Source organism: Xyrauchen texanus, chromosome 19 (genome assembly GCF_025860055.1).
Source record: "Xyrauchen texanus isolate HMW12.3.18 chromosome 19, RBS_HiC_50CHRs, whole genome shotgun sequence".
Taxonomy (NCBI): domain Eukaryota; kingdom Metazoa; phylum Chordata; class Actinopteri; order Cypriniformes; family Catostomidae; genus Xyrauchen; species Xyrauchen texanus.
In genome coordinates, this window is record NC_068294.1 from 24,141,320 (window position 1) to 24,161,908 (window position 20,589).

A 20,589-nucleotide genomic window follows, 5' to 3' on the forward strand; every position below is an offset into this window, starting at 1 on the left:
AAATACAGCCATCAACTCAAGGCAGTTGATGTGCCAATCGAGCTGTTGACCCTCCCATTCCCCTTGAGCTGGAAGACCACTCCCCAGCCCGTCAGGGAAGTGTCTGTTGTTAGCAACTTGCGACTGCAAGAGTGGGACCCAAAGTAAATAACCAGGGTCTGAACCACATAGAAAGGGTACGAAGCACGCAGCCCATAACCCTTATTAGCCTTAGGGGACTGGCCCTTGGGTGAAATCCCCTGGCTTTGAGCCACAACTGAAACGGTCTCATGTACAGAAGGCACAAAGTGATCACCAAGGACACAGATGCCATGAGACCTAGTATTCATTGATACTGATGAACAGTGCAACCTTGACCTATCCTGACTTGGCTCAGGGTGTTCTGAATGGACACGATTTGAGCGGGAGACAATTGTGCCCGCATCGGGATCGAATTCCATACAACTCCCAGATAATTCCCTGAGTAGGAGAGAGAAGGCTCTTTTTGACGTTGAGCCTCAGACCCAGAGAAACCAGATGTGCTAAGACGATATCCCTGTGCTGAACTTTCAGTTCTTGAGACTGTGCTAGTATCAGCCAGTCGTCTACGTAATTCAGAATGTGGATGCCCCGGAGTCGCAAAGGAGCCAGTGCTGCATCCATGCATTTTGTGAATGTGCGGGGTGATAGGGATAGGTCGAATGTAAGAACCCGATATTGAAAGGCTTCGCCCCCGAAAGCGAACCTCAGGAACTTCCTGTGTTGTGGCAGAATTTCTATATGAAAGTATGTGTCCATGTGATCGATCGTGACCAACCAATCATGATGTTGGATTTGGGACACGACCATCTTGATAGTTAGCATCTTGAACATGAACACCCTGACTGAGCGATTCAAGCCTCGAAGATCTAAGATCGGACGCAACCCCCACCCTTATTGGGTACCAGGAAGTATCTGCTGTAATAACCTGACTCTTTCTCTGGAAGAGGAACATGTTCTATGGTCCCTTTGACCCTTTTTGCAGTTCTTTCCACAGTAGACATGCTTGCTCCGGTTTCACGGTACTGGAAACCACGCCGTTGAAACGTGGAGGACGGCGAACAAATTTAATCCTGTAGTCTTTTTCTACAAAGTGTTCTCTGAGATGGGTATTAATTTTGACACTTCCTGTTGAGGGATGTCGAGTGTTCCGTGTCCTGGACTAAGGCAGGAAGCAACGATACACCATACTTTTCGCTGGAAGCCTCTAACTCCCGAAACACCAGAGGCGGCGGGAATGGAGATGTTTCGTGGTGGTATCAGGAGGGTAGAAGTGGATGATACATGCGCATGTAATTTTCAAAAAAATATTTTCAGGAGTACAAGTGTGCTAATAATTCTTCAAGTTTGGCGCGATCGCAGAGTTACGTGAATAAGCGCTACTCAGAGCCCGCGTGGATATTTACATTATTGTTTGAATATATTAAGGCTTTAAATGTTTTTATGTAATAACTTGCCATGTTAATTAAGCTTATTGGGATGTTTGCTTGTGAGTCTGAGCAGTGTTATTATTCACTTCTTGAGGAGCAATCATTAAAAGTCTCAGTATCACATACATTCTCCTGTTTTTAATGGAAAACATGAGAGAAGACCTGCGCTGGTTGTCACTGATGTCCCTTGATCTTTCTTTCAAGATTCGCATCAGTGTACCGGAGCAAAAGCAGGGGGTTTCACACTGGCAGTTTAGTCCGAAACAGAGCACAGTTCACATGAAAATTTGTTAATGTGAATACTGTTTTGCAGACCGCAGTACAGAACACTAAAATGACATCAGTTGCACTAAAACAAACACACGTGTTTCTCATTTATCCTAAAATATTTGTTTTTTCATTGGAGTTATCTTGCATTGGGACGTAATGCGCCTCCACCATTAAAGTCTGCTGTTTTAATCTTAATTAAGTTAATGTCTGTGTTACTGGACACTTTTATTTCCTTTTACTCTTTTTTTTTTCTTCAAACATTCTTGTCTCTCTGAGTCATTTATGTTTATGAAGGCTAAACAATGGAGTTCTCAAAGATTGACACATTATATTATTTAACAGTCATACTGGTGTGTCAGTGAGCGTTATTTAAATACAATTTTTATTTTCTAGTAAACGACATAGCTTATCATTTGTCATTCATTTTAGTTAAGATATGCTGAGGTACATTTTGACATGGATTTTTCTTATTTGGCATGTGTACATAGATGTTTTTGGAAATGTATGATCAAGAAAATTTGCCTCAAAGTCATGGAAAATGATTGTTAAATCATGTAAATTGTTTTCTTTAATAGCTGTGCACACCGCATATACACATCGATTGATGGTCCTTATACTGAGACAGAAAGTTTCCCCACTACTTTTGCCGGCAGGTTACCAGTTTGAACAGGACCATGACGATCCCCTTTCGGGTCGGAACCGGTGCCAACCTACGATAGGTGCAACATCAGGACCAATATTACAGTCCTATCAGAAAGGCAACTTCTCCCTTTTGATTGCAATTCCTCCTCTTCTTATTGCTTTTATTTGAGAAATTAAAATGATAGTAAACTGGCTAATTTGACATCTGGGAGGCGAATTAGTGATAAACACACATTTCATGAATGGAAACGGCTTCAAGGCAGTTTTCTTTTGAGCTAAACCAAAACCTTTTTAGTCATGACGTCATCACCCACACCCTTTTTATTGATAAAAGGCCATTTGAATGGAAACGGGCAGAAGGCGGCAAATGTCGCAATTGTATTTTTTGCATTTTCACTTTGTCGATAACAAAATAGCGTGAAAGGAGGATGGAAACTAGGCTACTGAGAACTTTATTAGGAACACCTGTACACCTACTTATTCATGTGATTATCTAACCAGCCAATAGTGTGACAGCAGTGCAATGCATACAATCATGCAGATACAGGTCAGGAGCTTCAGTTAATGTTCACATCAACCAACATGGCAAAAAATTTGATCTCCGTGATTTTGACTGTGGCTTGATTGTTGGTGCCAGACAGGCTGGTTTGAGTATATCTGTAACTGCTGATCTCCAGGAATTTTCACGCACAACAGTCTCTAGAGTTTACTCAGAATGGTGCCAAAAACAAGCAGCAGTTCTGCGGACGGACATGCCTTATTTATGAGAGAGGTCAACTGAGAATGGCCAGACTGGTTTGAGCTGATAGAAAGGCAATTGTAACTCAGATAACCACTCTGTAAAATGTGAGTGGTGGTGGCGTAGTGGACTAAAGCACATAACTGTTAATCAGAAGGTCGATGGCTCGATCCCCACAGCCACCACCATTGTGTCTTTGAGCAAGACACTTAATCCAGGTTGCTCCGGGGGGATTGTCCCTGTAATAAGTGCACTGGAAGTCGCTTTGGATAAAAGCATCTGCCAAATGCATAAATGAAACTGTTAAATTGTATTGAGCAGAACAGCATCTCAGAATTCACAACACATCAAAACATGAGGCAGATGGGCAACAACAGCAGAAGACCATGTGGGGCACTTTATTAAGAAAATAATGTTCCTTCTAAAGTGCTCAGTGAGTGTATATTCTCTTTGTATGTTGCTTTATCATTAAGTCTGTATGTAATAATGTGTGTGTGATTTTAAACTAGGAGAGAGTTTTGCTCTAGAGGAGGCTGAGATGCCACAGAAACACAAACTTGGAATGGATGTTGCCAACTTCTCAGTATCCTGCTGCATACACAAATTGTTGGTTATAGAGAGGACAGCTGATAAGCTCATCTACTTAGAAGACACTCAGTCAATGCCCCAGTGATTCACCAGAATGCCTTCACTGGAGTCTGGCTGATGTGAATATTTTCAATGTTGAATTCAATGTTGTACTTTAGCTGTGGCTTGATTGTTGAGAGTTTTGCTCTAGAGGAGGCTGAGATGCCACAGAAACACAAACTTGGAATGGATGTTGCCAACTTCTCAGTATCCTGCTGCATACACAAATTGTTGGTTATAGAGAGGACAGCTGATAAGCTCATCTACTTAGAAGACACTCAGTCAATGCCCCAGTGATTCACCAGAATGCCTTCACTGGAGTCTGGCTGATGTGAATATTTTCAATGTTGAATTCAATGTTGTACTTTAGCCAGATGAGGGAGTACATTCACAATTAGGTTTTCATGTTCCAGAAAAAAATCTAATACATTTCAAGATTCATGTAGCTGCAGTTATTTTTCAGACGATTTCATGCAAAAACTAGGTCACTACCTGTTCACTATTCATTCAGATATGGAGATAAGCCATGCAGGGATCTGTAAAACCAGTGCACATCCCTCTAATGGTTTTATGGTTTCAAAAAAATAAGAGCTATAGGATGTTTTAATATCATTTCATCTAGTCTAAAAGGAGGCAATCACAAACAACTTAATGTTGCTTTGAAGGCTGTTCTAATTCTAACTAAGCCACATTAGACATAGCATACAAGTCCCTGTCACAAAAGTGAAGCTTTTTGTTATAGTATTGCATACTAACTGTGTAAATACTAATCATACCTCTTTTTTTCCTTGCATATTGTGTGTCGATTGTGATACACAATCGGTAGATCTTATAAACTATATTGAACTGTATTTTCATTTTAAAGGCTGTTGATATTTTAATAACAGGTTTGAGCAGGTGAAGCAGGAAAAGAGAGACTCGTCCTGTTTCATAAGCAGAAAATAATATGCTACTTGTCTATTCAGATCTTGTCTTCAGATCTTGTGAAAAAGGGTGTAATTTCTGCACTACCCTGGGTACCAAACAGACTTGCAAAAATAATCACTGTTTTTAAACAAGTTAACCAAACACTCCACCTGTCTGCAACTGGTCAGAAAACAGGTACTTTACACATTATGCTTGGGACAATGGAAATGTAAAAAAAAGAGAAACATTTCAGTGCTATATCAATGGCCTGCTAAAATCAGCATTTACAAAAAGACTTTTACAAAGAAATTACAAAACACATTCTATGATGAACCCACTAAAAATGTCAGATTTCAGATAAATGGTTTATAATTACATAACCACTGAATAACTGAATAGTTAGTTGAGTAGGTCTCACCCATTTGGGAAATGGGCAGACCCACATTTAATCTGCGCACATACAGTAGAAACTGCAGATTTCCACAGAAATGGAACGTCATTATTCAAAGGTTTTACACATCTCCAGTGCAGTTTGTTTATTACATTTTTAGAATAATTGTATTCTGTTTCCAACTAAAAGTGTAGTTATTTCAGCTCAATTTAACACATTGAACCATGTATAAATCATTGCAGAAAATGTGAAACAATGCCACAGATTCTGTCTTGACCTAGTCATGGGGGAAGTAAGAGCAAAAGTTTGGCAGCAAGCTATGTATGTTTAAAGGTGCACTGAGTAACTTTTGTTTTTGTGTCATCTTGGACTTACACTGACACCTATAGCAGCTTGGATGCAGTATTATTTAAAATCAATAGTTTTGAGTTTCAGATGCCATTGAAGAAATTTGGTATTTACAGTCAGCCATTAATACTTTAATCAATGCGTGAAAGTGTCAAATAACAGGACGGTAACTGAGATTAAGGGAGTATTGTTCAGCTGGTCATGTGATTCTAACATGGCAGCCCCCATGTGTGGACCCTCTCCATGTAGAATGAAACAGCTTTTATAAGGTTACTGATGTGACTCCAGTCTTCATTTGAATGCGAGTGGTCATGATTTCCTACATAAATGGCAAAATTACAATTCCTGTCATGACAATTGCTGAGTGCACATTTAAACTACATCTATATATTTGTTTTTTACAACAGACACTATTTGTGCTGGGATTATAAGGTTTTAACTTACTTCTGCTATTTAGAAATGATAGACCAGAACAAAAAACAGCTGAAGATTGAAGTATTAAATTGGACTAGACAACATTTTTTTGTATTTTGTTTTTAATAAATGTAACATTGGAAACATCATTAGTATAATGCCAAATTGTTAGCAATATACAGTGCATATAAACATCATGAAACAAAGAGAATCAGAGGTTCTTAATTGCAAATAGCCAGAAATGAAATGCCAAAAATATAGTAACAGTGCTATATTTTGTTCATTTTTTTTATCAGTGATTTATTCAAATAACTTTTTTCTGATTACAACTATACATTTCCTAAACTTCAGCAGGAAATCTCACATATTCCCATGTCTTTATTTAAATCGGTTTACTTCCAACTCCTCTAACTGCATTATTGGTGTAGTGAATCAATGCATGTTTGTCTTTTTGTGTCTAATAAAGTTTTATAAATCAAATAATTAGTTGTGCGTTAAAGAGAAATTGAGAGAGAATTTACTGTGGACAAAGTTCTCCACATTTCCAAAGGCAGAAGACAGAAACATTTTTTTTGTTGAGGATCTAACCTCGAACGAACATAAATTATCGAAACAACTTTAATTATAGGCAAATGCAAATTAATTGGCATCATCTTTACTGTTTACAGGTTTCTAGGTTACAGATACATATATTTATGGAAACTATTCAAACCAGGTACAATGTTGTTATACACAAAAGCTGTTTCTTAACATAACATTGAATATTCTGAAACACTAAGTTCTCTGTTGGTCATAGGTGAAAAATAAATTAGGGTGCTCTTCTCTTCTTATATACACTTAGACCTCAGTCCCTCTGGCTGCGTCACATGACTCTCAAAACTCCAAACAATCCCTGCAATGGCATCATTAGATAGAGACTAGGAGAGATAGAGAGATATAAAGAGAAAGAAAAGACTGTATCATCTCATTGCTGAATGTCATCCAGACAGGCTGAATGTTGGCCTTCTCTGCTGGAAAAAAACATACAGATAAACCACAGCTAGCACGTGCACAGTTTTAAACTTTGAATATTCTGGGTAAAAGGGTACAGAAGGTTCATCCTTGACCTAAAATGTAAACACAATAAAACCCTTACTTACTTTAATCAGTGATCAATTAATTAATTACAACTCACATGTGCATTCACTCTACAGGAGCCGGGTTAAATGAGCAAACATTATAACAATTGCTTGTGAAAGTATTCAGCTCATTAATAGACCACAAAGACAGGGGTAAACCCACTCCCTTCAATACACAAACATGTTGTGTTTCCATGTTTTATGGGGCTTTCCATAGACATAATGGTTTGTATACTGTACAAACTATATATTCTATCCCCTAACCCAACCCTACCCCTAAACCTAACCCTCACAGAAAACTTTCTGCATTTTTACATTTTCAAAAAACATCATTTAGTATGATTTATAAGATGTTTTCCTCATGGGGACCGACACAATGTCCCCACAACGTTAAAAATTTCAGGTTTTACTATCCTTACGGGGACATTTGGTCCCCACAAAGTGATAAATACACACACACACGCACACACACACACAGGTCATTGTTGAGAGCCAAGATGTGCCAACTGAAGAATAAGTTTGAGATTTGTGTTTATTATTAATGCAAAGTATATGTGGTAATCATCCTTCATCATATAAAAGGTGCCTTAAAATGACTAGCATCATTAACATCTGACCTCTTAACTGAGGTCAACTATGTTAGCTATAGCTTTTTGTTTGGAGGGAAGAATAACCCACACATATTTACTGCTCTCTCTCTCTGTCTGTCTCTCTCACTTTGTCTCTCTCTCTCTCTTTGTCTCTCCCCCTCTCTCTAATCTCTTTCTTTGCCATCACTGGCCCACATCACTATTGATTTTCTGTGAGAGTCCACTTATCTCTATATTGCTCTCTGATACGATGAACAGAAGTCCAGGTTACACTCCAAACTGGGGGAAATGAAGCCTGTAATAAAGGTGAAATTGGACCTACGTCCATTTCTCTGATAATACGTCTCCCAAAAACCAAGAGACCTGAAAATGAATCGACTTGTTTTCTTTAATGTCTTAGCATATTGCAACCATCAATTTCCAATGGTCATAACACAAAGGCAAAGGGCATATTTGGGTCATATTTGTGTCAATATATTTCCTTGTTAAGTCTTTATTCACTTTTTTTTGTTAAAAGATTTAATAGTACTTTTAAAAGACGCAACATCCAGAAATCACTGTAGAGCACAGTATAATAACACAACAATGCACTTTAAATGGATATTTCACCTAAAAATGAAATGATCTCATCATTTATTCACCCTGATGTCATCCCAGATGTGTGATTTTCTTTCTTCTGCTTAACACAATCACATATTTTTTGAAGAAAATCTCAGCTCTGTAGGTCCATTCAGATAGTGGCCAGAACTTTGAAGGTTCAAAAAGCACATGAAGGCAGTATAAAAGTAATTAATATTACTCCAGTGTTTAAATCCATGTCTTCAGAGTCGATATGATAGGTGTGGGTAAGAAACAGATCAGTATTTAAGTAAATGTTTTACAACAAATCTCCACATTTACTTTTACTTTCACATTACCTCTTTTGTTTTGGGAGATTCACTTTCTTTGTGCATATTGCCACCTACTAGGCATCTATCATATTGCTTCTGAAGATATGGATTTTATCACTGGAGTCGTATGGGTTACTTTTGTGCTGCCTTTGTGGGCTTTTTGGACCCGCAAAGTTCTGGCCACAATACACTTGCATTGTGTTCAGCAGAAAGAAATAAGTTATACACATCTGGAATGGCATGAGGGTGAGTAAATGATGAGAGAATTTTCATTTTTGGGTGAACTATCCCTTTAAGTGCTTTTGTTTTTAAACATTATGTTTTTCTACAAGTTATTCTAAAAAAGGTTAACCTACAAGCATACTTCATGTTGTAAGATCTAAATTAACTGATTTAATTCAGTTCATAAATTTCATTTAACCAGTCTGAATCAAAATTCCTATATTAGGTTACACCAACAAAATACATTTTAAGAGTTAGATCAAGTAGAAATAGCTCCGTAAGGTAACACATGCATGTTACCAATCTTTTCAGTGTATCTATCATTACGCTTTCTTTTTTCTCTTACGTATCGCTTCACAGTTGCAGTGTTTGTTCACACTGCTCTAAAGAATAGCTCACCCAAAAATGAATGTTCTGTCATCATTTACTCACCCTCAAGTTATTCCAAACATGTATGTCTTTCTTCTGTGGAATACAAAAAGAGAAGGCAAAATGTTAAGGACTGACAGCATCAGTCACCATTCACTGTCATTGCATATTTTATTTTATTTATTTATTATGTACAATGAAAGTTAATGACCAAGGCTAACATTCATCCTGACATATCCATTTGTGTCTTGCTTAAGAAAGAAAGTGGATGATAACAGCATTTTCATTTTTGGATGAACTAACCCTTTAATATTGCCAGTTTACAAGGAAGTGCTTTTGGAAGAGAGTTAGGGAAACACAAGAACAGAAAACCCCTATTATTACACTTTCAGTATTACAGTTTTGGAAAAAAAACCATGATTTCCCACTTTTTCCAGCTGACAAAATTGTGTGATCTGTAACAATTTGGCCACGCTCCCTCTCTCAACTGTTGGGAATTAAAATGGAGGATCAAGGGATGAGAGAGCTAATCCACATGAGAGTGGAAGAGAAAGCAGGAGAGAGAGAGAGAGAGAGAGAGGAAAATTGAGTGAACAAAGATGTTTGTAGTCTGTCTGCAACAATGGATCAGTGTCTCTTTTTCATCATCCTTTTTTCCATCTTCTTCCATCTCATCAGCCAGGGAGCATTTGGTCTGTGGAGATTCCAAAAGGTGCACAGATGAGGGGACTAAATAAGGCATTAGATGCCAACTCAAAGGCTTTGTCGCTGATCCTCCAGGTCAGTGTAGTGCCCTTGTGGCCTGCCCAGAGCCATGCTTCTTTGCTTGGCTTTGAGTAGATCTAGCACAAGGGATAATGCATGAATTTAGGGACAGGCACATGTGTTCTGTTCTCTTCCCTATCAGACAGAACAGATATAACTGTGGCATGCTGGGGACTCTGGGAGAGTGCCATGTTGAATTTGAGCTTGTTTATGGCATAAGGCAAGTACAATATGTGTTGTAGAGATGTTTCCTGAATTATAAAGGGATGTTCACCCTAAAAAAGAAAATGATCTCATCATTTACTCATGCCATCTCAGATGTGTATGACTTTCTTTCTTCAGCAGAACACAAATGAAGATTTTTAGAAGAATATTTGAGCTCTGTTGGTCCTTTTAATGCAAGTGAATGGTGGTCAGACATTTGTAGCTCCAAAGATCACATAAAGGAAACAAAAAATGTATCAATCTGACAGTGTTAAAATCCATGTCTTCATAAGCGATATGATAGATGTGTGTGTGAAACATATAAACATGTCTTTTTTTTTACACTAAATCTCCACATTCACATTCAATTTTACATCTGAAAGCCACATGTGGCGCTGTGAAAAGTGAAAGTGGAGATTCTAAAATATAGCATAGGTTTGATTTATTTTGGATTTTATTTAGTCTCAACATAATTTCCATAGTTCCATTAATTCCCATAGTTCCATTCCATAGTTTTGATGATTTTACTATTATTGTACAATGTGAAAAATAAAAATAAAGAATGAATATGTGACCCTAAACATTTGTATATATATATATATATATATATATATATATATATATATATATATATATTTATACACATTTCTTGCATTAATGACCTTCGAGTGAAAAGGCCTGTGTGTCTATCACCTGTCCAGTAGAGGGCGATGACAAATAGCATTAAGAAGTGTCTCATGAGAAGAATAAGCGTGATTGTACTACTGCTAACGAAGGTGTGAAAAGGGTAGGATGTGAAACAAAAAAATATTGTTCTGGGGGATGGTTTTGGGCCATATGAAAGTAAACTAAAAGCTTCAAAATAATGTAAATGTCTGTTACACAGCCTACATAACAATGGTATTATAAGGTAACAGTTTACCATTCACTTTGGTCTCTAAACACTACGTAGAAAGGATGAATATGAGGCTAGAAACTCTTTCACATTTAGAAGTGGGTTGTATAGGTCAATCGAGGGCATTAATGGGGGTTTGCAGTGTGTAGCATTTACCTGTTTCCATTGATTATTATATAAATATTGCTTGTTTTAAATATATACTATTTTACTTCCACCATCACAGGACTGATGCACAAAACTTCAGATGATTACTCTGTTTGTTGACAGTCTTGGCCAAGCAGTGAATCTCAGGTGGCTCCGGGGGGCTCCAGTGTGAAGGGTTGTTGAGTAGAGAATTTCTCTTGAGATCCTGACTGTAGTTAGAGTAAGTGTCCCCTGCTCATCTGAAGGAGAAGCAGTCTTTACAGCTTGCCTTGTGCTGAATGCTTCAAATCATTGAAGTCATTTAGAATAGATGAAGTTGTCATTTCATTATTTTAGTAGTCAGTGAGGGGATAAATGTGTGTAATTGAAACAGCCCTGCAGGCTGTTTCTTTTCCATCAGTTTTTCTTGTTTCATGATTGGTATGAAGGAATTAACTGTAAAGTAAAACAGTCAATTTATAAAGGACTCCTTTACTGATTACTAAACAACATATTATTACAACATGTGGATAGTGTAGAAAGGGTTGTGATTTATGAAACCCATTCAATTTCTAAAGTTTGAACATTAGTTTGTATGCTATTGTATTAAGCCCTCTCATGCTACCTTAAACTTTTATGACTTTCTTTTTTTTGTGGAACACTATAACAAGATATTTAAGGATGTAGCCTATGAGGTACTTTTGAACATACAATAGCTGCTTTTCCACCATCGGGTCAGTGTGAGCCAGGGCTATCAACTGACCAGCCAGGACCAACAGCCTCGGACCTCGAGACCAAAATCGATATGCATTCCCACCATCATGCCAATAACCCCACAGTATTTCCCTAAAACTCACCCTTGGCCCCGAGAATGTCCAGAGGAGGAACGATGGAATTACTGGAAGTGGTAGTGGAAACGCAACTGTCCCTGGCACGATAGTGCAAATGCAGCGACTGTAAGTCTGTGGGGTCCAATACTTTCAAACATAAAAAAGAACATAAGATAAAATTATTCCATACGACTTGAGTGGTTTAATCTATGTCTTCTGAAGCTATATTTAATAGATATAATAGCCCTTTGGATGAGAAGCAAAGCAGAAATTCAGTATTTATTCACCAAAAATCTTCATGTCCTCCCAACTGTCTTATGCAGGTTCATGAAAGAATCGTGTTCACGCATGTTAGCGCTTGACCCATGCATGTTTGCATAGTAAGAACTGATGTCTAAGCGATACAACTATAAGTTCTTACTTCAAATGTCTTGGATTAAACCACTCGATATGTATTACCTTTATGCTAGCTTTAAGTGTTGGACCCCATTGATTTACACTGTATGGATAAAAGGACCTTATACATCCTTCAAAATATACTTGTTCATGTTCTGCAGGGGAAAAAAGTCATATTTGATATTTACAATTTTTGGGTGAACTACTCCTTAGTGTTATCTCAAATGTCTTAGTTTTGTTTAGAAAACTAGATAACTTCTGTATCGATTTCATCAGATGTAAGGTGAAAGTTTTAGATTTATTGGTTATGTATGACATAGGCCAGTGATTTTAAAAGTTCAATGCTAAATTTACCAAAACCACAAATCAATAGAATTGGATCCCAAAGCCTCCAGAAGTTGTTTTGTATCAAAGAAAATACTCTTTGTACTGCATTACAACACTCACCTTGTAATCCACATTACATTGTATACCCGTATATAATAATGCTCCCAGAAATGTTGAGGTTAGTCTTTTTTTGTCATAAATTAAAAACATTTAAAATTAACACGTTTAATAGACCTTATTCAGAATAGTACTACATTTAATTTTTGATGGAAAGGGAAATGAGGCTGTGAGGAATAGATTTAATAGTACAATGGCATGCACTGTATAAATGTACTAGATCACATATCATTTTATTGTCTACTTACATTTTTTGAAAGTTTTTTTTTTTCAACGTTTTGAAAGCTGAAAAAAATATGTAAACAGCACAATCCATTGAAGAGAATAAAAGTATACCCCTGACAAACTTGTTTTCATTCCTGTCAAAAATAAATAAAATATGGTGCTGCTCTGAATAAAGTCTAGAAATGTAACCCTTGTTGTAGTGTCACTGAGAGCTCATGGACATTACTACAACATGAATAATTATATAAACTCCAGTTGAGTTGTGAATAACTGTGAAAAAAAACATCTCAAGATAATAGTTATAGTCTCCAGTGGTAATGTGAAGCTAACCTAGAGCTCTGTGTGGAGACCTTGTAAAGTATCATCTTGAGTGGCTAATTCAATTTCAAAAGGTGTGTCTGTGTTCAGAGACATTTTTAGAGGTCAAAATAACCAGCAGACTTACTAGTGAAAAACTCACCATCATCAAACAAATTTACTTCAAATTATCTAATGGCAAAAAACACTGATACACATTTGTCCAGTGATAACAGGCAGCATTACATTGTGTATCTTCTGTGGATCCAAATTCTTTCAGCCAATTGGATTATATAATGTATATTGGTTGAATTTCCACTAGGAAAATGTCAATCTCTTCTCGATAAGTTAAGTCTGTGAACTCTGCTCTAAGCAGTATAAGTATGCAGTAACAGTATAGTAGATTGTTAATTTCAATAATTTCCAAAAGGTTTGAAATGCCTGTTAGCAGCCTTTCTGTCACACCAGGTCATCAGGCACAAACAGCATGCTGCTTTAGTATGGCATTAGAAAAAAGGACAATCTAAACTTCTGTCTTATGTCATTGTTGCTGAGGCAATAGTACTCCCATCTGGCATGTTGCTGACCCTGTTCACAGCAAGAGTGACAGAATCGTTCAAAATAGTCATGAGCAAAATATGTGCCAGAAAGAGTATCACATGCTCCTGTCAGAGTTAATAAGGATACATGACTAAAAACAACCTCATACTCAGTACATTTGCATGCATTTTAAAAGTTAGATTTCAGTCGGACTAAAAACAATCTTTTTTTTTTGTGTCATTTTAAATGACATCATTTTTTGAACGTTTTAGTCAGACCAGCCTAATTTTTGCAAAGTTGGACTAACAAACCAAAATAATGCATTTTTAGTTTGCCATTGTCAAGCATGTATACACTTTAATCAGACCACAATTGGCTTTGCCATTGAGAGCATGCTCAGAAAAACAGAGGTGACAGTGACGTGTATGTAACACTTTCTCAGCTGACGTCTTTCCTTCAAATATTCGATTACGCATTGTGTGTGTAGTTGGACAGACAGTTGAAGGCTGTAGCTCAACTTTGCAAAAACCTGCTGTAGATTATAACTGCACATGTAAACGTGCTGATTGTGAGACAGATATTAGAATATGTAAAAATAAAAATCAGACACATTATTTTAGCACTCTTGGCTCTTTGTTAAAATTGTCTATATATGCTTTACATGTACACAGTGCAAATGCACAAGAGCACAATGGACACTATTCTGATTTGTTACAGTGAATACAGATGTCACGTGTTGAAATTTGTGTAAATATGCTTGACTTCATGGTCTTTCAGACGGGACTAGTTTGGCTAGATTCTATGGCATTGGTCTTTGGAATATATGATGAAGGTGATGATGACTTTCAGCCATGGGAAATAGGCCAGGCCTTTCAGAGATCAGATTGTTCTCATGGTTCATACTCCACATGGGCCTCGGGGTGTTCCGATGATCATTTGGCCCAATGTCCCCTTAATGGCCTCTTTTCCTCCTTTGTTTTTTATATTTTTATACACTTTTGTGGTTGTTGTGTATATGTCTCAATGGCATTAACATTTCAGGCCTATTTAAATACCTTGACTATTTTGCCTTTTTGTTTTCTTTTTTTCTTCTAAAATGATATGCACATCAAATGGAAAACTCTAAAACCTGAGAGAATTTTGGTGCTGCGATGCTAAACATAGAACACTGTGGCAATTTTAGCTCAACATTGACAGGTCATCCATGGCTTTCGTACAAAACTACCATACACACTCTCTTGTATCTAATCAGTAAAAAATTAAAACGGAACTGTAACATGTTTAGACATTTTTTTTAGACATAACCACACACATATAAATTATATTCATATAATTTCCTCTTAATTTATAATCCATTCTCATTTTCTTTTTTTCAGAATGTCATTGAGTCGATTTTGTCCTCTTCTCCTAGCATCTATTTCGCTTTATTTTAATCCCTTTCTTATCTATACATTTTTTTTTTTTAAATACAGAGAATCATATTGGGCACATAAACATAACATTGACACATTTTTCTTCAACTGATTTCATAATCGTAATGATTTCTCAGTGCAGCTCAATAGAGCTCCCCTAGTGTTGGGGAGGTTTATCTCTATGTGTTAGTAGTACAGTATGCACAACCTTTGATAGTAGCCCATCATGGTCTTTGTTTCTGTCCCCCACAAGTACATAAGCCCTATCAGATCCTTCATTTACCCTTCCACTATCCATTCATTGGTCCACTTTTACATTATTTTCACCCATTATTAAAATTTTATCTTTTGCTTGATTTATTGGCTTTTCTTGGCTGCAATGGATTTGGTCTTGTTGACGTAGGCTTCGAAGAAGAACTGACAGAAGAGCACAAAGTAGCTGAGGTACATGAGGGATGACCACACTATGTTCTGCACATGTGATGGGCACTCTTGCCCTTGCTGCATCCATGAATACACTAGGTAGTTTACCACGCAACCCATCACCATCTGAGTGATTTGCGTCAGAGTGATGAACATTGCAAACTTGCGGGAGATTTTGAAGCCAGCAGCCCTAAAAGCGTAGTATGAATACATGACGGCATGCACCAGATAGTTCATAGTCATGAACCAGCCTCCACCAGCCACCATGTCTTTGTAGGAGTACCAGGAATAGAGCAACACTGTGATGTGATGATACCAGTGCAGGAAAATCAGCTTCTGCTTGCGCAACACAATGAATAGTGTGTCTCCTGAAATATAAGAACAAGATAAAGGATCAGAGGGAGATGTAGTTGGAGGATTTAGGGAGTGAAGAATGTATTGAAAAAATATTAATATTGTAGTTATTTAAAGAAAGAAACTTAGTTAATGATGGTAAATTTAACACCTCAAACTAGGTGATTTGAACTCCTAATTTTTGTAAAAATTTTCAATATTTACTGTATCTCTGGGTGTAAATCAGGTGGCTCTGAAAAACTGGTTTTGTTTTGTTCCCAATCATGTCAACTGTAATTGAGTAAGATTGTGTGTTCATTCAAGAAAGCAATCAAAAGTTATAGCATTTCAAAAATGAAAAATGCCTTTCCAAACAAATTTTACATTTTCATTTACATTTATTCATTTAGCAGACACTTTTATCCAAAGCAACTTCCTTATAAATGAGAATAGAAGTGATTCATCCAACAAAAGGGGCAACAATATAATAAGTGCTGTAATGCAAATCTCACAATCTTAGAGCAGTACAGATAGCAAGTAAAGTTTTTTTTTTAAAGAACACAAAGGTAGTGTGTTAGTATGAATGGGTTAGGTGTTCACGAAAAAGATGCCACTCCAGGTGGAATTAGGCAGGTCATTCCACCAGTGGGGAACAGTCAAGGTAAAGGTCTGGGACAGTGATTTTGTGCCTCTATAAGATGGCACCAGAAGGCACCATTCATCTGAAGAATGCAGGCTTCTGGAGGGCACAGAATTCTGAAGTAGTGAGGTTAGATAGTGGGGTGCAGAGCTAGTGGTTGTTTTGTAAGCAAGCATTAATGCCTTGAACTTGACATGAGCAACAATTGGCAGCCAGTGCAATTTGATAAAGAAAGGTGTGATGTGTGTCCTCTTGGGCTCGTTAAAGACCACTTTATTTGTCACATTCTGGATCAATTGCAGAGGTTTGTCAGTACATGCTGGAAGGCCTGCCAGAAGAAAATCGCAATAGTCCAGCCTGCAAAGAACAAGCTTAGATGAGAAGTTGTGAAGCATGCTCTGATAGGAAGGGCCTAATCTTCCTAATGTTGTACAAGGCAAAAATTTATGATTGGGCAGTCCTTGGGATGTGGTCTGTGATGTTCAACTGATTGCCAAACACAACTCCAAGATTTCTGGCTGTCCTGGATGGTAATCATTGACAGGTATAGCTGAATGGGGAAGTTGTGATGAATTGCTGGGCTCGCTGGAAGCATGAGCAGCTCTGTCTTGGCAAGGTTGAGTTGGAGGTGGTGATCTTTCATCCAACATGAAATGTCTGCTAGACAGGCTGATATCCAGGCCGCTACCATCGGATCATCATGCTGGAATGAGAGGTAGAGTTGTGTGTCATCAGCATAGCAGTAAAAGCTATGTGCCTGAATGACGGATACTAATGATGACATGTATATGGAGGAGGCGATCCAAGCACTGAACCTTGAGGCACCCTGGTAGCTTTCCCCACCTCTCTCTTCCAAGACACCCTGAAAGACCTACCTGTGAGGTATGACATGAACCAGTGGAGTACGCTTCCTGTCATGCCCTTTGCCGTGAGGGTTGACAGGAGAATCTGGTGGTTTACTGTGTTGAAAGCAGCAGAAAGATTCAACAGGATGAGTACGGATGATTTGGATGCTGCTCTTGCCAGTCTCAGAGCTTCAGTAATTGACAGCAGGGCAGTCTCTAGAGAGTGTCTGCTTTTGAAGCTAGACTGGTTGCTGTCTAGCAGGCTGTTCTGTGTAAGAAAAGATGAGACTTGGTTGAACACAAGTGTTTTAGCGATGAATGAGGAGGGATACTGGTCTGTAGTTTTCTAAAAATGCAGGGTTTAGGTTCATTTCTTAAGCAGTGGGGTTACCCGAGTCTGCTTAAATGTGGTGGCAGTGAGAAGAGATGTATTAATGATGTGAGTGAGTGCAGGTAAGATTGAAGGAGAAATGGCTTGATGGAGGTGGAATGGGATTGCATCAAGAGGGCAGGTTTTGTGATAGTACAATGTTTTTGCCGTTAGCAGAGAGGTTGAAGAGAGGAGTAACTGATACATACTTAGGTTAGCAAGATATTTCGATTTGCGCCATTTCCTCTCCGTTGCTTTGAGTTTAGAGCAATGTTCACGGAGAACAAAGGATAGCCAGGGGGTGGAGGGTGTAATGTGGTCTGGCCTTGATGAGAGGTGACAAATGTTATCTAGATAAGATGTTAAAGTGGAGCATAGAGAGTTGGTAGCATTATATGCATCAAGTAAGGAGAACTGGTTAGTGGAAGGAAGTGAGGATGACACCATAGAGGAGAGACGGGAGGGCGAGAGTGAGAGTAGGTTAACACAAAAAGAGACCAGAGGAGGAGTGTGTTGCGCCAGGATGCAAGTTAAGGTTGAAACTAAGGAAGAAGTGATAAGAAGTGTGCAGTAGAGTAACAAGAATACGATCTGTGTGGCAGAATGTTGAGTCCTGAATGACTAGCAATGGACAGAATGAAGTCAGCTTTGTTTACAGCATGCTGGCAATTCCAAAGTCCGATAGGTAGAGAAAGTAACTTGCCCGAGGAAGTGGGGATATTGCGCAGGTTATAAGGATTGTGCTGTGTCCTGTGCCTGGAGCTTGAGTGACGAGTGTTAGTGACAGTAGGAGTTTGGAAGCTCATAGTGGTATAGGAGAGAGAAGAAATATTTAAAAAGCAGAAGACAAGAAAATAAGATAATAAATATGATACTTAAGTGCATTGTTGGTGTCCTTGCTCGGTAGACTTGCACAGACAGACTTACTGGTCTTTACAAGTGTAAGTCTGCTGTGGTGTGTGTATCAAATATATGTACCACAATAACGTTGATGCTTGAAATCAGCAGGACACACACACCTTACTAAGCAAAACAAAGCTATTATACGAGCACACTGAAATTGAAAGCTCACATGAGATGAGCATGTGAACAAACGTGACTTCAGCACATAGTAAACAAACAAGCGTCTCCTAGCAATGATAACTACTCTAAATGAGTGAAACAAGTAATAAACACACTTACATGCTGCTGCTGACTTCTTCTGGTAGACATACTAATTGTACAAACTAATTACTAATAACTAATTGCACATGCAAACAGAACAATGTCTAAAGGCTTGCATTGCAGACATGGTTTTAGTAATTATATTTCACAGAAATAGTGCCATTTGACTCAATGAGTCTCCATTATTGAGTCTGTGTCATGTACTTGGTGCCATCTCCTGGTGGCCATATGTAACAGTCACCAATCAAATGTCTCTCTTCCCAAATTTGGATGATTTCTGCATTTGACTCAATGCTATAGTTTTGTCTGTGAGTGAAACAAATGGGCAGCTTGTATTCTACTTTTTGAGAACTTTCCAACAACATATGACGGATGGCTATTTGATGAGTTTGATGTTAATACTGATTAACAATAATATGTACAGTGCAAAATTTTCCATTTATCAAAACAATTGTCTTATAAATATTTTGTAAATCTGTCTCAGCACAACCAATTGGCCCCTCTTGGATAAATGTATCTTTTCTTTTAAAGTATCTCACTATTTGTTTAACATGCCGAAGGCTATTGATATTGAGATGTATTGAGATTAGTGTGTAAAAACATGCATCATGTCCTTGAATATCTAACCAGGGCAAAGTTTATCAATGTACTCAGTAGACAAGTGAAAATACTTGATTAAACTTTGTAAAAAGGTTTTCTAAATTTCCAATAAAAAAATGATACATGAAGAAATTAAATATTTCTCATTGCCATACAATATGCTGTGTAATTTTTGTTAGAAAACGTATTTCTGTCACCGTTAATTTCCACAAAATTTTATTTCCACAAAAACTGTAAACACTGTGGCACTTTCAACTTTTACTCAACCAATAGCATGAGTTTGGGGCAGGAGAACATATTTGAACAATGGTAGGCAAGGGGAATGTTTGTGAAACCTGTAATTATTTTAGAAATTCTGTATGGTGATGCTAGTGGTGAATAAATCACACACTTTACCTTTATTTGTGTTGGGAATTCCTGGTTATTTTAGTTGCAAAAATGAAGATAGTATAACATAGTTTAGCTTGAAATAGTTTGCCTTTGTGTTTCAAATTGTATTTGCATTTGAACGAGGAGCACTTTTCAACTTGAATCTGAGTCAAACATTTTGTGCATTTACCCTATGTTGACCCTAAGTTTTTGATATATTATATTAGATGGCTATGCAAGGGTTTTCAGCTGGTCAATGGTCTATGTACTATTGAAGTTTACATACACCTAGGTTGAAGTCATTATACCAAATTTTTTAACAACTCCACAGATTTAATATTAGCAAACTATAGTTTTGGCAAGAAGTTTAGGACATCTACTTTGTACCTGACATGAGTAATTTTTCCAACAATTGTTTACAGACAGATTGTTTCACTTTGAATTGACTATATCACTATTCCAGTGGTTCAGAAGTTTACATAAACTGTTAACTGTGCCTTTAAGCAGCTTGTAAAATTCCAGAAAATGATGTTAAACCTTTAGGCAATTAGCCAATAAGCTTCTGATAGACTAATTGGAGTAAATTGGAGGTATACCTGTGGATGTATTTTAAGGCCTACCTTCAAACTCAGTGCCTCTTTGCTTGACATCATGATCAAAAGAAATCAGTCAAGACCTCAAAAAAACAATTGTGGACATTTACAAGTCTGGTTCATCCTTGGGAGCAATTTACAAAT

At 37.6% G+C, this 20,589-nt stretch overlaps 1 protein-coding gene across 1 annotated transcript in view; it reads right to left on the reverse strand.

The window, feature by feature from the left end:
* Positions 1-12,779: 12,779 nt before the first annotated feature.
* The window catches only part of LOC127659564 (elongation of very long chain fatty acids protein 6), a 37,578-nt gene continuing 29,768 nt past the window's right edge, over positions 12,780-20,589 (reverse strand). The window contains exon 4 of the mRNA XM_052149436.1: positions 12,780-15,899. Coding sequence (XP_052005396.1) covers positions 15,466-15,899 — 434 coding nt within the window. The 3' untranslated portion in view covers positions 12,780-15,465. The remainder of the gene's footprint in view (positions 15,900-20,589) is intronic.